The sequence below is a fragment of the Stylophora pistillata genome, chromosome 12 (genome assembly GCF_964205215.1).
Source record: "Stylophora pistillata chromosome 12, jaStyPist1.2, whole genome shotgun sequence".
In the NCBI taxonomy this organism is placed as follows: domain Eukaryota; kingdom Metazoa; phylum Cnidaria; class Anthozoa; order Scleractinia; family Pocilloporidae; genus Stylophora; species Stylophora pistillata.
Genome location: NC_142530.1, coordinates 23,420,039 through 23,438,809, shown reverse-complemented (window position 1 = coordinate 23,438,809; position 18,771 = coordinate 23,420,039). Strand labels below are relative to the sequence as shown.

Genomic DNA, 18,771 nt, shown 5'->3' with positions numbered 1-18,771 from the left:
TAAAACGCAGAGTGAATATAATTTCTTGTGATCTTTTGAATAAACACTGACAACCTCCCGTATTTCATCGATTAGTGTTCTAAAACAAATAGTGACTGTTTCCATATGACCATCTTTCTATTTAAACACTTGTGTAAGCATAACGAGAACCAAATCACACATTTCATAGTTATTTCTTCACAGAACTTTTCAGTTGCAACGAAATCGGCATCATGGCAACTGGGATAGCCAGGAACAAACCACTGAGTGACAAGCAAAGGAAGATTTTAAATCGAGTAAAACGTGATCTTTTAAAAGATATGAATCCAGACGAAGTTTTACCAAAAATGGCAGCTGATAATGTATTTACCCAATCTGAAGAAGAGAAAATAAAAGCTAAACCAACACGATGGGGAAAATGTGAGGAGTTGCTGGAGATTTTACCAAGGAAGGGTACGAAAGCCTACCAAATCTTCAGGAAAGTACTCCGATCGGTTCACCTACACCTTGCAAACTTAATTTTGGAATACGGTAAGTGTTTTGGCGACAACGAAAATCAATTAGCGTGAAAGGAGAGCTGTATGATTACACCTGACTGAAATTTGGAACGATGTCCTAGCTACAATTCATCGAGATGGAGATACGAAGCCAGTTTTTGGGAAGCGAGGGCCCAACACCTATAAAGCCTTTATTCTTTTTTCAGAGTTAGGAAGTTACTCTGCAATTGCAGCATAAACTCATTACGCTACTTTCTCTTTAGTTAACTTAAACTTTTCTATGGTTCATACTTCATTGCCGCGTTCCCTTCTTTCATCTCAGATAACACGAGACTGGGAAGGGGTGAAAACTCAGAGCAAGCCGCTGACAGGACAAGACGGACACCTGACTCAAGTAAGTTCCTAGATTAGTTCTTAGATTTTTTCTTAGATTTACTTTATTTTTTACCCAAAGAGGGGGAGGGGATGCTGACTCTCTTGGCGAGTCAGGTCTGCTTCATCCAACAACTCCCACAAATGATTCAGTTCTTCAGTGAAAAAAAAGATTACCACCGAAATCGATCTCAAAGTAAATCAGACAACCGATTTTGAATCATCTCTCCCAAAACTTGTATAAAACATAGCAAGGGTGATAGTAATAAAATGCCGAAGGTTTTTCTTATTATTTAAAGTTCAAACAGTGAACCCTCCATAAAGCTAATAACAAATTCCTTTAATTCATTATTCTTTAAACAATACTAATAGCACCTTATAGGCTTGTAAGAGACACAATAGACCGAAAATAGCATCGGGTGCAGATCTTAACAATGGTGATGGGTGATAATGTGGCGAAGGGAAGGTACTGCTTAAGGATACTGTTGCCTTATCCATGGGAGAAACTCTGCTGGCAGGACTTCGGAAGGAAAATTAATAAAAATATTTGAACCTTTTATGTTCCGGTTTTTTTTAATGAATGATGTGTAGCGAACAATGTACTTCGCCTTATATAATTAGTTTCGTCTTCATATTCTGCAGCTGAAAACGAAGATCTGAGGGAAGAGGTCGTTAATGTTAAACGATGCATGGCAATACAGGAAGACGCAGGAACCTGTTGGCTGGACCTTGGAGTAGTTCTTGAGCTACCAGAAGGCGAACTTCACAATATAGGCAAAGATTATAAATATGCTAAAGAAAAAGGACTTGCTGTACTTAGATCATGTAGAAATAAGAGAGCGAGTAAAGCAACTGTAGGATGCCTTTTCGACGCATTTAAAAGCATTGGTCAAAGAAGAATTGCAGAAAATTTCTTAGGTATGTAAATCTGTTTTTATCGTCCAAGAAAGCGGTTTTCTGTAATGCAATTAATATAATATGTCAACAATGGCCTTCGTTTGGCGCAAAAACGTGCGCGGAATCTTTTTAGCGAACAGTTCTGTTCCTGCCATAGCAAGACACCGACTATGGGTTACAGTGGGATAGTGGCGCGAACACAATTTCTTATGTGATTGTTTTTCCTTTTCAGAGTTATGTCGAGCCAAACGGTAGGAAAATTCCGGGCTGTGAGGAAGTTAGAAACCAAGTATAGAGCTCAAAGAATTCGAAGAAAGAAATGTTTCTACGAATGAAAAACTGCTAGAATGCGAAGTCAAGCGTTAGATATAATAGTTGGTTGAATAAATTGGCAATGCACTGAACAATGGGCTCAAACAGTATTGCAGGCTTCTATCAGCCAAAGAAACAAGGAGCGATTAAAATGTGTCAACTAAATCAATCTTCATTTAATGTGATATAGGCAAGTTGGGGTGGAAAATTGCAAGTTTTCTTTACTATGTATCAATAAATTATATTAGTCATAAATAACTGTGTTATAAAGTACAACCTTGCTTATACGTCTTTTAACGAGCTGAATATATTAATTACTACATGTGGTGCGGGCGCCGGCCCCTCAGTGCGGTTGTGATAAATGTAAATAAACTTCCCAATCATGTATAATAGCTTCTAATGGCCATCCATGGGGTTTCTGATACAGTTTAGTAACCTCAAACAGTTATCCATAGGGTGACGTCACGAGTCCTGTGACAAAGTGTCACGCCAGAGTATCTCGTAGGTTACGCTGGGTTATTTAGATAGGAGAAAGTAAACAAAGCCGGTCAGATGCAGGTTTTTCGGTCAAACAATATCTTGTTCAATCAATAAAAGAAAACCTTAAAATGACAAGCAGGAAGTGTACTCTTCCCTAGTGGACAGTGTTCAACACATCATAAACGTTTACTGGTATCGGGAAATAGGAAAAAAAAATAGTCGTTAAGAATAATAGAATTATGAAGAGATAATACGAGAAAATCGTATGTGCAATCTAATGCGTCGCACCGCTTACACCCATATGGTAAAAAGTGTATTGGTTTTAACATAAAAAAGACAATAAAGAACAAATATGAAATTAAAACTATAGAACGATGACAGTAGAAGACTAGTTGTAAAAGAATTACAATACCTCTAGTAAACCATGGCTAGCTACAAGAAGGATTTCTACTGAAGAAGGATTTATATTGCCTATGATAAGTACAACGTTTTTGTGTAGTTTGCTGAATTCTTTAATACAATAAGACCCATGGTCTGAGGACACAAAAGAGGGTTAGCTTTTAGATTCATTCACCAGAATAACCTTTAGCACCTCAAATTACAAAGATAAATAAGGTGGCTCTGATCTGCAAAATGCAATTTTTCCTTTTTAAACTTTGCTGAAAGATATGCTTGTTTTTGAGTCAGGTGCATAAAGCAACATACATAAGGGTGCTTTTGATAGGTTCAATGGTTTCTATGGTCACTTCAATTGTAAGAAAATATCACAATTTGCTCAGAATTAATTGGGCATTTTATTTTTCAATATCAATTTCAGACAAACAAATGAAAATGTGTGCGATTAATCACAAAATGATGTTAAAAAATAGCGCAACCTTTTTGTCTGCCTTTATTAAATCCCTTCGCAATCCTTATGGTGGTGAACACTTAAAGATGAGGAATCCTTGTGAAAAAAAAAAGACGAAACATTTTCCAAATTAGGAGGAAATATTTTTCAAGCGGTATTTTTGCTCGTTATTGAAAACTGCGTGTGGAGTGACCCTATCTTAATCTTTTGTTCAGAGATACCCCACACTGAGCAAACTATTTCAGTGAGCTTACCATTTTTGCTGGATAATTTAACATTTAGGAAAAATTATCTGTACAGCTCATCGTTACTCTGAACAGGCAAGTCTGGCAAGTGCCAAACGTTTCGCGAGGGAAAGGGAGGATTTTGAGGCATACTGTATTTGCCCACGCACTCAAGGGAAAGAAAACCTAAGAGAGGAACAGGATGGGGCCTTAGGCGCCCACAGAAATGACTCCTTCAGCTTGGGCCACAGCAGCCGCTGTCACCCCAAGTAATCTTCACGTTACCTTGAATTCGGCTGTGGTTCATTCCTAAAACATAGCGCATTGAGTAATTTGTTTTTTAATTGTCATGTTACTGAAAAATCTGATGGGTTTTTATAAGTCACAATTCGGCTAGATTTTGCTGAACACTTCAATTTCAGATTCGGATGACTGAAAAACCAAAAGCACAAGTGTTGAATTCGACCTGCTAAACCATTATGGTTTACTAACTATTGCAGACTGTAAACTCTGAAGATTTTACAGTTTTCACAGGTGTAGTCTTACTCGACCAATCAGATTATTTGAACCCTTCTAACAAGTATTCTATAAAATCGGCTGTCCACACTTTTGTTCGCTCCAGAAATAAAGTTTGTTTTCAAAGAAATAAAGTAATGTGCAGAGACTTTGACGGGATCTTTACAATAAAAACGATACAAAAACGTTGACTGTGTTCTGTTCTGTTGTAAAGCACTAAGAAAGCGGCTGAAGCACTCAACAAGTGGCGAGAAAGACTCGACCACGTCTCGTGTTTCCCCCTAAAATGATCTTTGTTACATCTCAAGAAGGAACGATAAAAAAATTACATATTTTACCTCTTAACCTGACCGCCATGCATTCGCCTTAAGTTACAAGACACAATCGCGTTCCTTCGATTTTCTAAATTTTCATCTCTACTACTACCAGTATAATTGCACTCATGGTGACACAGTACACAAACTCACACCAAAGCGACCGTAAGGCGATCGTCAATATTCTTCTCTATGTAAGAATGTACGCAGTTATGATTAAAAACCTCCTTGCTGCATTATGTTCCTGAAGCCATTTGCTAGTCCTCTAGACTTTTAGAGAAGTCTCAACATTTGACGAACGACTAAAATTTAAAACTTTCAGTTTCACTTCTATTTTTGTTTTCATTTATTTTGAAGAGCTAGTGCCATTTTCTGTTTTTGTTTTCCTCTTTAGGTTGATTGAGGTTCCACTGGTGAACGTGTTCGGCTTAATTCATCACGAAGTGTACTGATGAGGCCTTTGTAAACCTGGATTTCTGATCTCAGACTTGCCCCGTTTTCTTTGTAATCCTGGATCTCTGACTTCAGGCATGCCCTGTCTTTCTCGTAAATCTGGATTTCTGACCTCAGACGTTCCTGGACGTTTTTGCAATCACAGATCTCAAACTTAAGTCTGTTACACTTCTCTTGAAGTTTTCGACTCGTTTCCGTCTGATCTTTATACGTTTCCTGAAGTTCAAGGTCTAGATCAAAAGATATGAAAATGCCACTTGTTAAAATCTATAGTCATCTTTTTTTATTACCTGTATGAGCGCCATGTTGTTTTGAGTTTCAGCATCAAAAATTATAAAAGACGCATTTGATGACGGAAATATTATAGGCGATGGAATCCATTCTGACCGGAGATTAGAGGGTAGCAGATACCTTTAACTATTTAAAAGGTAATGAGATATACTGTGACCTGTTTGCTTTGCAACGTGGGAAACTCAGTGTCCTGGAGGTTGGTGCAGTGTGAAGTCTGGAGTCTAAAGTGAGGCCTTAGCCTGGCCCCTTGGCCGAGTCTTTGCTCTCACGAGTGTTTATCTCCACCAAGTATTGCATTTCAACTTCACGCTGATTAAGTGTATACCACAAATTATGTGTGTTCACAAACTACTCGTAAACTCAGTTATTCTCCTTATATTTAATCCGACAGGTTATATAATAATAATAATAATAATAATAATAATAATAAAGACTTTATTTTACGAGGGTAACACATAATAGCATAGCTAATAAACTTGTGGCCCTCACTCAGAAATAATTACAATATAAAAACTAGTATAATACAATATGAAAATAGAAACTAATATAATATAATATAATTACAAGATAAGTAAAGAAACTAATAAAATGTATGAATATATACAATATAACTAGTAAGAATGAAAAAAAGGAAACTATACACGGGTCGGGTCTTTGGTTTCCAAAGACCCGAACCCTTTGAAATGGGTGAGATAGATACCTCTTTTTTTGGCAACAGGGAGAAAACTCCAAAGGAGATGGGATCATTTGACGCTTGATCAATGCTAACTATGGTTGCTCGTTCTTCTTTCTTTGCACTGTAAACTTACACGTTGGAAAAATTTTGATAACGGACGGCCACAAACGTAGGTGGTATAAGTGTTAATGAATTTCGAACTTGAGAAGTATTACTATGGATGCGTAGGACCATTTAAATGCCGATTCCTACAACAAAGCGAAGTAGCTGTCCCAGGATGGCGATAATTTTGCATGTAATTGCTCAGTTCTTCTAGAGGGTACCAAGGCCTGTAACTTTTTGGAAATCACAGTGCCGCCATATTTATTTAGCGATACCGTAGCTATGGATTCACGGGTGTACTTGTGGCATGCGCAGATTTTTATTCATCTCTTTTAAGCCTCCCATGATAAGAATGCCGAATGTCTCAGATAAATGGAAGACCGCAACTTTTCCTCGAAATAGATCCTTTCCAAGCAATATGAACTTTTGGGCGAAAGGTTTGCTCGAGGTGAGTCTATAGTTATATCAAACTCATATCACGCTGTCTGCCTTCTAATGATGGGTGTTGGGGCCCCGAACAACTTGTCTGGTTACATTTCTCCGAGTGAGGACTCGAATAGTTAAATATGCACCAATAAATCTAGTATGAATGTTCGGTATAGGGAATCGAAAGTTTTACCTGCAGTCGATCCGATGCAAAATGTGGTGTCTGCGCAGTCTCCAGGAATATCTCTAGCTTAAAAAGCTTTGGAGACATCATTAGTAAAGTGCACGAGGAAGAACAGGCATCATCAAGGGACAGAGCCCTGCCGGATATGAAATACATTCGAACCTGTATTAAGCGGTACCGTATTAAGCAGTCATCCGGTATAAAGCAAACATAGTCACCTTCAAGTGAGTCTCGACAGCCTTTTTGTACTGCCTTCCACGTGCAGTGAACAGTCACTGAGAGCGAAACTAGCCAAATTAAACTAAGAATTATGTTGAAGTAAAAAGTTATTGTTTCTCTTCCGAAAGCAATGTTTGTAGTATTTTTAAGAGACATTTAGAGGTCAATTATGGCACAAAGTAGCGCTTTTCTATCGTTTTTTTATAATACCTTTTTCTGTAGAACCTGTATTTACAGGTTTGATGTAGGTCTTTAACGTTAGGTGATTGAACAAAATTCATTCACCTACAACTGATCTGGCCAGACAAACATTTGCTAGAGACAAGGTCGAAATTACCATTCATCCCAAACTTTTTATCTATTTGTTGCTTGCAGAAACGCTACTAATGCTGTAGCAGCCTCTGTAACGCTTTCGATGGATAAGCGCAAATTTATATTATTTACGATGATGTATGCACGCAAGCCTCTCGCAATCTACGCATATGATGTCGTGAATTTTAGAGGCTATGGAGTCCATTCTGACCGGAAAGGAGGGTATATGTGGATAACATTTATTACCTTAAAAACATAATCTACTGTGACCTGTTTGCTTTGGAACGTGAGAAACTCATTGGCCTGGAAGTTAGTGCAGAGTGAATTTTGGAGTCTGGATCGAGGCCTTAGCTTGGCCGTAGTGCTGTGTACTCGGACACGAGTCTTTACTCTCAACTTCACGCTGATTAAGTGTGTACCACAAATTATTCGTAAACTCAGTTTACTCTTCTTATACTTACCTCGGTAGTCTAACTAAGGACCTCTTAAATGCCGATTCCCACAACAACGCAAAATATCTTTACGAGGATGGCGATAAGTTTGCATGTAAGCGTGTCAGTTATTCTGGAGGGAACCAAGGTCTGTGCCATTTTGGAAATTACCGCAATTTTTATCTAGCCAAACCGTTACTATGGATTCATGTGCATAATGGTTGTACGCACAGATTTTTCCAGTTCTGACGAGCGAAACAATCTAAAAGGGCTATACATCTTGTTTCGCTTTTTTTTTTTTTTTTTTTAATATTTTAAGCTGATTTAAATCTTATGGGTTCAGCCAATTTTTCCCTTTTTACTGGGCAAAAAAATCGTAGCCATAATATTTTAAGAAGAGCTTGTGTAAATATGTTGCTTTTTACTGTGATTTTTAAACGAATATCTTTGCATTTGCTCACCGACGAATGCATCTGCAATCCTCTTTTGACCAATGTTTTCGAAGGCGTCCAAAAGGCATCCTACAGTTGCATCACGCCCATTTCTGTTCCACCATGATCGAAGTACGGCAGATCCTTTATCTTTAGCGTGAGGATAATCTTCTCCTATATTGCAAAGTTCGCCATAAGGAATCTGAAGTTTTAAGCCAAGGTCAAACCAACAGGTTCCCACGTCTTCCTTAATTGGCAACCATCGACGAAGAGTAAAAACTCTCTTTCTCAATTCATTCTTTATGGCTATCGAAAAATAGTAAAAGCTTATCTTAAGCCAGGGATTTAACAATTGTTAAGAGTCGGACTAAATTAGGAGTAGTTAACAACTGAATCATTAAAAAGTTTAATAACTGAGTAATCTAAGGGTATTTTTACAATGTAAAAACAATCAACTTCAAAAGTCTTGGTCCCTATGAGGAGAGTTTTTCTGGCCTAAAAGTAATAATCGTTAACTTTATGTCAGATTCTTTTTTTGTGTGGCCTTGAGGAATTGTGCAGTCAGGTACCTACGCAATAGGGGTACTTATTAGAATAGGGGCATTTATCCAAAAAACAAATTCGAAGGGGGTGCTAGCTGAAAGGAGCCGCTTACTGAAACGGGGGCACTTTCCTTTCAGAAGTACATAATTAGATTTGTCACATGAACGACCTTCGCTTTTGTCAACGGATACAATCTAAAGAAAGATTTCTGTTGCTTCTAAAAATGAACTGACGTCACCTTCATCAACTTCAGGTCTTCTTGGCAGAGGTGAAGGTTCGCAATCTTGAAATTGATCCTGCAACAGAGAAAAAGAAGTCTTTAGGAAAGCAAGTACTGACTACCATCTCAAAAACTACTGTCAGCAAACGTCAAGCAAAATTTCTGCTTGCACACATGATTAAGTTTTCGCCGATTGGAAGCAAGTCCTGTACTTACATTTACAGTATTTTTACATATACCTTTGTCTTAGTCAATTTTATTGCCGAGCTATTATGCAAGTTTTCATGTCATGTCAGAAGCCTAGCTTCCGAAGAGACGGGAGAGGAGATTTACAAAAGCGAACAACGGTAACAATAATCGTGGCCCTCTTGTTTGGTTGGTCTCTTTCGTTACTGAGAGAAATTTAACCATAAGCACGAGAAGGAGCTTCGTCTTTCTTCCTCAAGGGAAACCGTCTGTTATCTTTCTCGAAAAGAGTATTTGGCAGTTGAGCTTTAGCTTCGATTTGTAAAATATAGAACTCAAATGCAAAGAAAAAAGAACTTGTTATGTGATATCACGCATCAGGTACCTACCTTAAGTGCTTGCGTTTGAAGAAGTGACAAAGTACTCAGACTTTCCTTTTCTCCTGAGGCATTTTTCTGTTTGGAAAACATTACTTCTGGTGTGACTCCTGTCTTTTGACAACATACTAGAATCTCTGTTTGAAATTTTTCTCCATCAAGAAACCTACAAGGAAGAAAACAAAAGGAACTTACGCAACAATCTCGTCTCAAAAAGTTACAGTTTGGTTTTGAATAACTCTTTCCTGAAAATTTTGTGTAATTATCCATCAACTCGACGATTTATCAAGTTATTAGATGAAAACGATTAACGCGCCAAGGGAATTTCTTACTAAGATAAAATCAAGGGAAAGTATCGTCGTTTGCATCTCACCGTGTAAACGCGAGACTCCAAAATAAATGTCTCTAAAGTACCTCTTGAAAGACAGTTAGTAATGGTAAAAGCAATGGTAATAGTAATCAAAGTTTAATGTCTTTACGTGGGGTATGGTTACCCATATTGCCCGAGCCAGAGGCTCATGTATGAAACGCAAGCGAACAACCAACCCATCCCACCCCAGGGGAGGACATCTATCATACAGTAATCTCGTGCGTGGGAAATTAACGTCTCCTACCCCTAACCCTCCAGGAGACGGGACCTCCATTTATTCGTCCCTATCCGAGAAGACTAGAATATCTAAACCATTTCTTGATGTTATAGAAAGGCAGCATATTCTTCTCAATTATTTTAAGACCTTGAGTGTTGGTCCGGCCGGGGCCCGAACCCTCGACCTCCCGCACACCAGTCCAGCGCTCTATCCATTGAGCTAACCGGTCAGTAGGTGAGTCATCAGATTTTCCTTTCTTACCTCTCAGTAATATGGAAAGTGAGAAAAAAACACCTCCCTATTAAAATTGGGGACGAAAGTTCATAATTCGATCTATTCCCTAAACGCGAACATTCCAGTTTTTGTTATTTTCCTTTGGTCCGAGACAATTACTCTTCTTCTTCAACTGGCCATGGCATGGCAAGGTGTCAATCAAGTGAGGAGCATTCCGAAAAATTATTAAGCATACCCTGAAAAAGAGACCCATAGAAAAATTTTTTCCATTGGTAAATCTATGAATGGCGATGTGTGAAATACCACCGTGTACATCCACGTTGAGTTAATGACGCTCTGCTAAATATTCCATAGAAAGCTGAGCCATCTATAAATCCTGGCGTTTAATGATTTGTCCCTTTCAATTTGAATAGCTCTAACCACTGAGCTAACCGCCATCCCTGGGGTGGAATGGGTGAGATTTAATGGGTGGACTATTCGCATGGATCGTGTATGTTCCGTTCTAGTCCTACCCTACTGCGATAATGCAATGAAAAATGGATTAGAAATTAGAAATGTTAAGAAGAACCATCAGCCGTAGAGGTGTAATTTTAATTATGATGTAAACAAAACATTTCATTCATCTCCAATAGGAACTTACGTAAGAGGGGTGTTATCCAGATCTAACCCTGTATCAACTGGAGTAAGGCCATCTGAAACAGAAAAGTAAACTAGATCCCCTTTAGAGAGTGGTTTGCATGAATTGCCTTCACCCTGCCGGAGAACTTCAAACTTCGAGGCTATATCTCTTTTAAGTTCACTTTTCATATGAAATGGGAAACAGCACAGAATTAGCTTTTTCCCTTCCAGATGTTGTTGATTACACAAGAAAGCCAGAAACCCTACTTCTTGAGGCCTGTAGGAATCATCGAAACGTTCTCTACTATCCACACGCTCCTTAGAAAAATTAAACATCGCCCAATACCTACCAAAGAATAAAGAAAAGCGAGTGACACTGAACATATATACTACCATCTTATACATTTATTTAAAAGTGTTCCTTCTGGTCATATGTATGGGTTTATGCGGAAACCGCTAAAATACAGTTTTTTTGCCTGAATACATCTGTCCCGTAACAGTTCCAGGCGGTCGAAATCATGGAAAATCATTGGTGAGTAGGTTCCCCCGTATTCGGCTTAAATACAAATGAATCATTTTAACTTAAGTTATGAACCATTAACTTATGAATCATTTTAACTTATGAATCATTTTAACTTTAACTTAAGGTTGATATTCTAAATAAAATGCTTCTCCTGACTTTAATATTCTAGATCCGTTATTCTTGCATTTTATGACTGACACAATCTTTTGGTGGTAGGATTATACGTCTCATTGTTCATGGTTATTCGTACTCATAATTCTATACCGGCTGAGAACATTTCTCACTCGACTTCTTCTTGAATTAAAACTCAACCCTTGACCATAACCAGTGACTGGTTTTCGCTCGGCCCGCGAACTTTCTAACTTTGGCTATTGTTTTGTACTTCCATAGGACTTCCTGCTTGGATTAAACGAGTGATTCTCTAGAAATGTTTCACTGAACTTACAGATTAATCGACACGTGTTATGAAAAAGTAATTTGACGTCAATACTTACTGTAAATTCTGATTGATTTGATATTTCTTGATTCCGTTCAATTGAAAGGTCACAATTCCATTGTTTAATCTTGGCGGCTCTGCCAATTCGTTTATGATATCCATCCACTCCCATAACTTGTCTTCTCCACCTCGTGAAAATACTCTCACACGACCGGTGGGTATTTCTGTCCAGTCAACTTGCTTTTGTTGTGGGACAAGGGGTATACTTACAGAGACACGTCCTTTGACTTCGTCTAACGAATTACATAACAGATGTAGGATTGGACCAACAAGAATGCCATTTTCCTCGAAATTACCGATTGAAACTTCCTCCACCTGAGGTGAAATTTTCATATGACACATTAGGGCCATTTATATGAACAAAACCTGCCGCAGCTTACGTAACCGTCGGCTCGTAAGACCTGAAACCAATCATATGATGAGCACGGGGGCCCCTTTGCAGTTTAAGTGAGACGAGAACTCCGGATTAAAAGGAATCGAAGTTAGCATCTAGATCGGTAGCTTTTTTGTCGTCTAGGCAAAAAAACCCTCGTTGGATCACCGTGCTAATTTCCCCTGCCTAAACTATTTGTCTTGTTTGCGTGTTTGTCACTCTCTTTTTCAGGGTTTTGGTCACATTCATGGTAGGTTACATCGTAGCTCACCCGCGTGTTTTTTACCTTCATTGTAAACATAAAGTCTGGCTCTGAAGGCAGGGAAGTCTCCGGAATTGATACACTAACGCCTGGGAAGTCTGGCACGTTGCATGCAAATTGATGGCATTTCTTGGAAGTCCCTTTTCGAAATAGAAAGGACTTAAGACGGCAAATCACGGCATAACGAGAAAAGCTTGTTATTTTGGCCTGTACTAACGGTGAAGTGCCTTGCCATCCAGAATGTTCATCAAGGAGATCTGTAAAAAACAGTGACAGATTATATGTTTTCCATAACCCTGTCATTCCATTGACAATTAGTTTCTCCTAATAGAGAAATTAAGGAAGATGTGAAAAAAATCCATTGGGTAAACTGAGTACAAAACCATTTTGGCAAACACGGGAAATAAAAGTTTGACAATTTTCAAGTAACCGAGTTAGGTTTTAACTTTAGTAACCAAGCGAAGCACATTTGTCGATCCAAATTATAATCTAACATATCTGTTTCTTCGAGCCTCAAAACGAGAACGCCCTAAGGAGCTACTTTGCAGAAGAAGCTTTTTACTTGAAAAATAGTAAAGAAAATAGTGACAGAAACTCTACATATTATAGGTCTCCGCTGATTTAAGGGTATGGGAATTCACTCTTGTAAGAACGTGAGGATTTTCGAAACTAGTTTATAGACATCTTCACAGATACCTTCATATGTCTTTCACTCCTCAGTAAAGTTATCACGCTAAGCTTTCAAATGTTTCGCTGTATTCTACTTCTTTTGGTGCTGAGTCATATAGAAACGCGTACGTACTACTATTTATTCTTCTCTTAGTTCGTAAGCGGGCGGCATTCTACAAGTCCTGCGATCTGGTTGGTTTTTTTGTACTTAATTGTTTTTAAAAAGATTGACACATGGCCTAAATACCATTTGTAATTTAGTAATCCCTTACAAGAAATAACTTAGAAAGTTAAAACGAGAAGTATTTTGCAAAACACCCATTTGAATTCACCAAAAATTTGACTTTCCGTGACATTTAAAACTGAACAGAGACAAATCTCCGAAGAATAATCGTCGTTGAAAATGAAAAATACTTTCCGTAACATCTCTGACTGTTGTTTAGGAAAGACTGTCGCAATGGCCATTTAACTGGTGTGTGTCTCCCATATCGGTATGTTGTTAATTCAAAAGTGTATGCGCTGTTTTTCCTCTCCAATCGACAGGTGTCAGATCGTGACAGATACTCATTAAAAAATGTTTCAAAGTTTACTTGGAAGCCTTTAAGTTACCTTTACCATTACGTAAATAAATATGTTTCGGTGAAGCCCCTCTCTCTTTCATTTGACTAACCTCTGTTTTCTTTTATCATCTATACGCTAGAAAATTGTTTAGTTTATAGTGAATCTTTCCGTCGTTAAACTCGCAATTGTAGCCCTAAATCATTTGGGTTCTTCTGGCAAACATTTCGTTTAGTGTTAGAAAAAATAAAAATGTTATTCACCAGTCAGGGTCGGTCCATATATATAGGAAAACATGCGCCCTCTGTTTGAGTTCCACCTACGGCCTCGGGCGGTGTCCAAGACCTCGGGTACAGTTTTTACCTCCCGGCTGGTGAATAACATATATTCCCGAAAATATTCTATTGCTGTGTTAAACATGAGTTGTTGTTGTACCCTATAAGAGGACCATGGTACACCATTTAAGAGGACCGTAGTATTAGAGCTCAGATCATGGTATAACAGATATCATAGTTTACCATTACCTACCTTGTGGTTGAAACTCTTCACTTTCTAGATCCTTCCAAACGTTCTTTACTGGATCGGTCAATTCCTTCATCACCAACTCCATTCCTTTCAGCTTAACTGCACTATGTGACAAAGCTACTGATACGCAGTTAAACGATATACCAAGTACATGATGACATGAAAGCTCTATTACGTTGCTCACAAGCGATTCATATTCTTTAAGAGGGTACGAAACACCATCTGTTCTCCATAAATAGCACGTGACTAGCCTCGGGTCTGGTACTGCATCCGGAAGAAAGTTTACCAAAACACCAGTTTTCTTAAGAATCCATGTTAAACCTTCCTCTCCTACGGTGTCCCTAAGAGAAAACATGATTCCTTCTCAAAAACATAGTAACATTTTAGAAGCAAAAGAAGGTAACAATACTAATTTGAAAAATCCACTCAACGCCATTCATTCACTTTTTACAAGTCGTCTAAACACAGCAATCAGTTGAGCACATATCAAAAAAATTTTTTTATGCGTTTCTCAATCATATTCTTCCAAAAAACAAACTTACGTGAAAATTATCCTCCTGGGCACCGGGGATGCAAAAACTTAAAAAAAATAAAAATTTAGGTAATTAAACTTATTGCAAGAAAACTACAGGTAGTTGATGAAGTTAGTCATGCTTATCTTTAATCATGACAATGCACCCGCGTTTATCATGACAGAGCGTCGATGTACAAAACAAGCACCCAAACCATATCAATGGAGGAAATTATGGCGACGGAAGAAGAAACTAATTCAGTTGTTGACAGACTATGCGAGGATTTACACATTAAAATGTCTAGAGATCACTTAATACAATAAAGTGAGGGGATACGTAATTAGACTGCACCGGATGTAGTCGGTGCAATATGAAGCCTTCTTGGAAAAAGTACCTAGCGGACCTTTCAAAACAAACAATAATATCTATTCTATTAATGTCGCAAAGTTTTCAAATAATAAAGAAAAGGAGCAGCCAAATCTTGCCGCCTAACCGTGCAAAGTGTACTTTCATTCGAAAAGGTCTAACCAAAGTTACAACATGAAAAGTATATCCAAAGACGGTTGCACTACCCATATTCTAGCATTATTTCTTTCACCTTTCTTACCTCTATTCTAACATCTAACATTCCAACAGCTCTCACCTGCATCACCTAAAGGCAATTTCATAGAAGTTGAAGGTTCGCGAACCGGCAGTTCCTCCTGTGACTGAGATGTCTCCCTATAAATTTCTAGAGATCGGTCCTGTTACGAGGAAAGACATCCATAAAACATAAAAACATGTTAAAATCTTGAACAAAAGCTCATCTTTCAAACCGGCAGTCTAAATCCCACAGGGATCAATGAACGCTTTTCATTCCACTAATTTATTCATGTTTTTCTCGTTGCCATGCACCCACCAATAACGTAGCTCCATTTTCTGCCTTTAAAAGCACACACAACCCACAATTCCTCTATTCGCTCCGACGAAGGGCTAACGCTCGAAACGTCAGCTTTTGTAATCATTACGGTGGCCAATTTACCATTTCGACTTTGTTGATATATCCAAATTATAAAAACATGTTATACTGGAGATCGCAGAGCGTAGCCCCATAATTATACAAAATGGTAATAGTAACCCATCAAGCCTAAAAAATTTGGACCTATGACCGTACGCACGTCCGTACAAGATGCTACTTTTAGCATCCGCGGTCAACTGTACCGCGGGCACGCCAACGTCACGGCTTTGTCCAGTAGTCCAGTGGCCAGTGCAATGGACGACCCAGGTTCTAGTCCTGACCGGGGCAAGGCGTTGTGCCCTTGAGACGTGCGGAAAAAAAAAAAGGCCAGCTCCGCTTTTAGGCTTAGCTAAATCTATATATTGACTGGTAATCTCAGGAATGTTGGCGTATCAAGAAAAGTGGCTCTACATTGATTACAATAGGCTTTGTTACACAAGCGAAAAATGATCCTATATGGCCATTTTTGAAAATTGGCACTACAGCTTCAGAACACACGAGGGATTTGTCGAAGTTTCCGATTAGGATACGAGCGGTGGAGAGTGATACTGGTAGGATTGGCTTGGTGCAAATAACGACGGTGCGGGGGACGAGTAGGGACGACGGTTGCATAAAGCTGAACAATATTACAGCTTAGAAGGCGGTAGCTTACGACTTTATTTAAATATTTATCCAGAAACGCACTACACTAGGCACGACGACGAGAGCATGCATCTAGCCAAGGAAGCGAGGCGTTCGCCATGCAGTCATAAACCCCAAGCAGCCCCTCTCTACTCTGTCCGATCATGATTTTCCAAGCAGACAGCGAAAAGAACAGTTGAGAGCAGAAAATAGCAGCGAGAAAGTTGGAGGGGAAAACATTTACTTTCCCGCTCGACAGACTATCTAATCACGACTTCGCCGCTCTCAGATCTATCTATTATAGCATAAAAACAGTTCAGATCTCGCGCGCGCTACGCAAGTCAGACTTAATTCTTTGTGTGCATAAGAAGTAACGGTAATAGGACTAAGTGGAGTCCAATTTGGTCTGTAATCATACGAGTGATAACAAAATCGGACGATCGCAGAGCGGAAGTCAGATTTGTTTATCACGAGTATGATAACAAACTGTACGATAAGAAATTTTCCGATTTGGCAAAAAAAGAAAGAACTACTTAACAAATGGTAAACACCACAGCGTACACTATTGAGTTATGGATGCACTTGGGAGGTTGCTAAGCACGAAAGAAGCGTAAGAGTCGCTCGAGGCGATAGCCGAGAGCTACTCTAGCTTCTTGAGTGCTTAGCAAACCTCCCAAGTGCATTCATAACTCAATAGTGTACGCTGTGGTGTTTACCATTTGTTTATAACATAACATTGATACATTGTAGAGTTCCCTTTTATTAAACAAATCTTACGTGACCAGAAAAAACAAGCGCGCGCGGAAAAATAGTCTTTGTATTTGCACACGTACACCCAGGGGAAAATGGAGGACGCTAAATTGACCAATCAGAGCGGGCGCTTTACTTTGGTTATGTTATAAATGTTTTTAAAACTCATTGAAAAACTTTATCGGAAGGGCTATAAGTTTGAAATAAACGTTTGGAAATAGGTCGTAGTATTTTCAACTACAAGCACACTTTCATCGTGGTAAATGATCCGTGTAAAGCGATGTTTAAAACGGTATAAAGCGGTTTAAAGTAGTATGAAGTGGTTTCAAACCCTAAGAAGTAAATAAAACTAGAAACTGTATTTCAAATACGATAAAGCTACCCAAAACTTTGGAAATAACTCTGAATTCCATTAAAAGATGTGAAGGGGTAAAAGACTTACTTCCGTATCTGTGTTAGGGATTTTACAACTTTGATGCTGTACCTTAGAGATGCTTGATATTAACGCTATGAAAAGCCACCCTGAACTGAAATTTTTCCCAAATGACGCCTATGAATAGCTATACTTCGTGGTACAAAGAACTACTGAGCACTAGAAAAGATTGAGAACATCACAGATAATAATATTAACATTTTCAATGCGTGACAAAAAAAATATTTCGTAATTTAGACCACAGGAAATCGGAAATATTTATATCAAAGAAACTCCGATAGACACGAAACTTAACACAAAATGACGAAAGGAAATACAAAACTGAAAAACTATTTGGCATTAACAGTATCGGTGCAATATCACGGAGCATAGCATCCTTTCCAAAATATCATTCGTTCTTCCCCGCCGTTATAGTAAATAATTTCCAAGAGGTAATTATCATTAGCAGGTTTACAGAACTGTTTCAATGGTCTGCTTGAGTTAAAACTGAGCTCGAAATAGTTCTCGCCCCTTCAACAGTCATTTTGAAAGATTGCAGACTGAATCAAACATAAAGTCCCTTTCATACCTCAAACGGTGCCACTGGATGAAGAGACAGAGAGCAAAGTTTTTCTTGTCCTTCCTTGCCATTTTCCCTTTTAAAAAAAAATATCGTAGGTGCCTCGAAACGAGCCGAAAAATTAAATTTAGAAGGGTAGTTTCCAGTAAACCTATGAGAGAAGAGAGAAAAGAGCAACACTGAACTCATGACATGTTTCTCAAACGGTATTTTAGTGATATAGAAGAAGAAATGTTTCACCATTTTTGTCGAACTGGAGAAGTTTCTCGATGAAGACCTTTTCAAGGAGAAATCGTGGAAGACGCAAATATTTGATTTAGCTGGCAATTGTAGACCATAGTGTTTTCGTGTTAAAGCAAAATTTCGTCGGAAAATTTTAAACTTGCGTTTTGTTAACCCATGAAAGATTGCCAGCTTATCATGTTATGGACTATATCGACCGAAAAGTTGGGATATCAGTCAATTCACTGCGATTATTCAGTGAGGTGGATTTCCAGGAAACATAACAATTATGGCAAGGACCTTGTTATAATTCGTGTAAACATGCAAGTCCTGTTGTGAAAAATGTTTCGCGACGCCCATGTAATAATTTTGCCATGTGGCGGACGATAGTTACATCGTTTTTAACTTAAAAACTCCTTCCAAACTCAGCCTCTAAACCCGTTTAATAATTTCATCTGTCCACAGTCTAAAAAAGAAATAACGATTCTTCAGGAATGCATTCCACTGTGAATTCAGTGGGAGTAATAGACTCATCCTCAACGT

At 38.5% G+C, this 18,771-nt stretch overlaps 3 protein-coding genes and 1 long non-coding RNA gene across 5 annotated transcripts in view; 2 read left to right on the top strand and 2 right to left on the bottom strand.

Annotated features, from left to right (window-relative positions):
* LOC111346044 (THO complex subunit 1) overlaps positions 1 to 18,771 on the top strand; it is a 103,314-nt gene that overhangs the window by 21,027 nt on the left and 63,516 nt on the right. The gene's annotated exons all lie outside the window — the stretch shown is intronic.
* LOC111345877 (uncharacterized) lies at positions 647 to 2,478 on the top strand. Its single transcript, XR_002696332.2, has 3 exons — positions 647 to 870; positions 1,491 to 1,766; positions 1,978 to 2,478. It is a non-coding gene; the product is annotated as an uncharacterized LOC111345877 (long non-coding RNA).
* On the bottom strand, positions 4,265 to 11,133 carry LOC111345876 (uncharacterized). Of its 2 annotated transcripts, none has more exons than XM_088740442.1 (5): positions 10,751 to 11,133; positions 9,302 to 9,455; positions 8,745 to 8,802; positions 7,994 to 8,269; positions 4,265 to 5,121 (listed from the first exon to the last, which is right to left on the bottom strand). In XM_088740442.1, exons 1-5 carry the CDS (start codon positions 11,131 to 11,133, stop codon positions 4,829 to 4,831), a joined length of 1,164 nt encoding a protein of 387 aa, XP_088596568.1. In that variant the 3' UTR covers positions 4,265 to 4,828. The 2 variants fall into 2 exon arrangements, with proteins under 2 accessions (XP_088596568.1, XP_088596569.1); XM_088740443.1 differs by lacking the exon at positions 4,265 to 5,121 and adding an exon at positions 6,580 to 6,706.
* The window catches only part of LOC111345878 (uncharacterized), a 28,529-nt gene continuing 21,499 nt past the window's right edge, over positions 11,742 to 18,771 (bottom strand). The window contains exons 9-14 of the mRNA XM_022953172.2: positions 18,016 to 18,157; positions 15,290 to 15,389; positions 14,677 to 14,713; positions 14,138 to 14,475; positions 12,407 to 12,639; positions 11,742 to 12,062 (exon numbers count right to left, since the gene is read on the bottom strand). Of these exons, the coding sequence (XP_022808907.2) occupies positions 11,742 to 12,062; positions 12,407 to 12,639; positions 14,138 to 14,475; positions 14,677 to 14,713; positions 15,290 to 15,389; positions 18,016 to 18,157 (1,171 nt within the window). The remainder of the gene's footprint in view (positions 12,063 to 12,406; positions 12,640 to 14,137; positions 14,476 to 14,676; positions 14,714 to 15,289; positions 15,390 to 18,015; positions 18,158 to 18,771) is intronic.

Bases quoted from the DNA above. Each gene is read 5' to 3' on its own strand.
- LOC111345876 (XM_088740442.1), bottom strand. From the start codon at position 11,133: ATGTATAAGATGGTAGTATATATGTTCAGTGTCACTCGCTTTTCTTTA. The intron at 9,456-10,750 runs GTAAGTTCCTAT...TCTTCCTTGTAG, and splicing joins CTGGATAACACCCCTCTTAC to GTTTCTTGATGGAGAAAAAT. The intron at 8,803-9,301 runs GTAGGTACCTGA...TCTCTGTTGCAG, and splicing joins TTCAAACGCAAGCACTTAAG to GATCAATTTCAAGATTGCGA.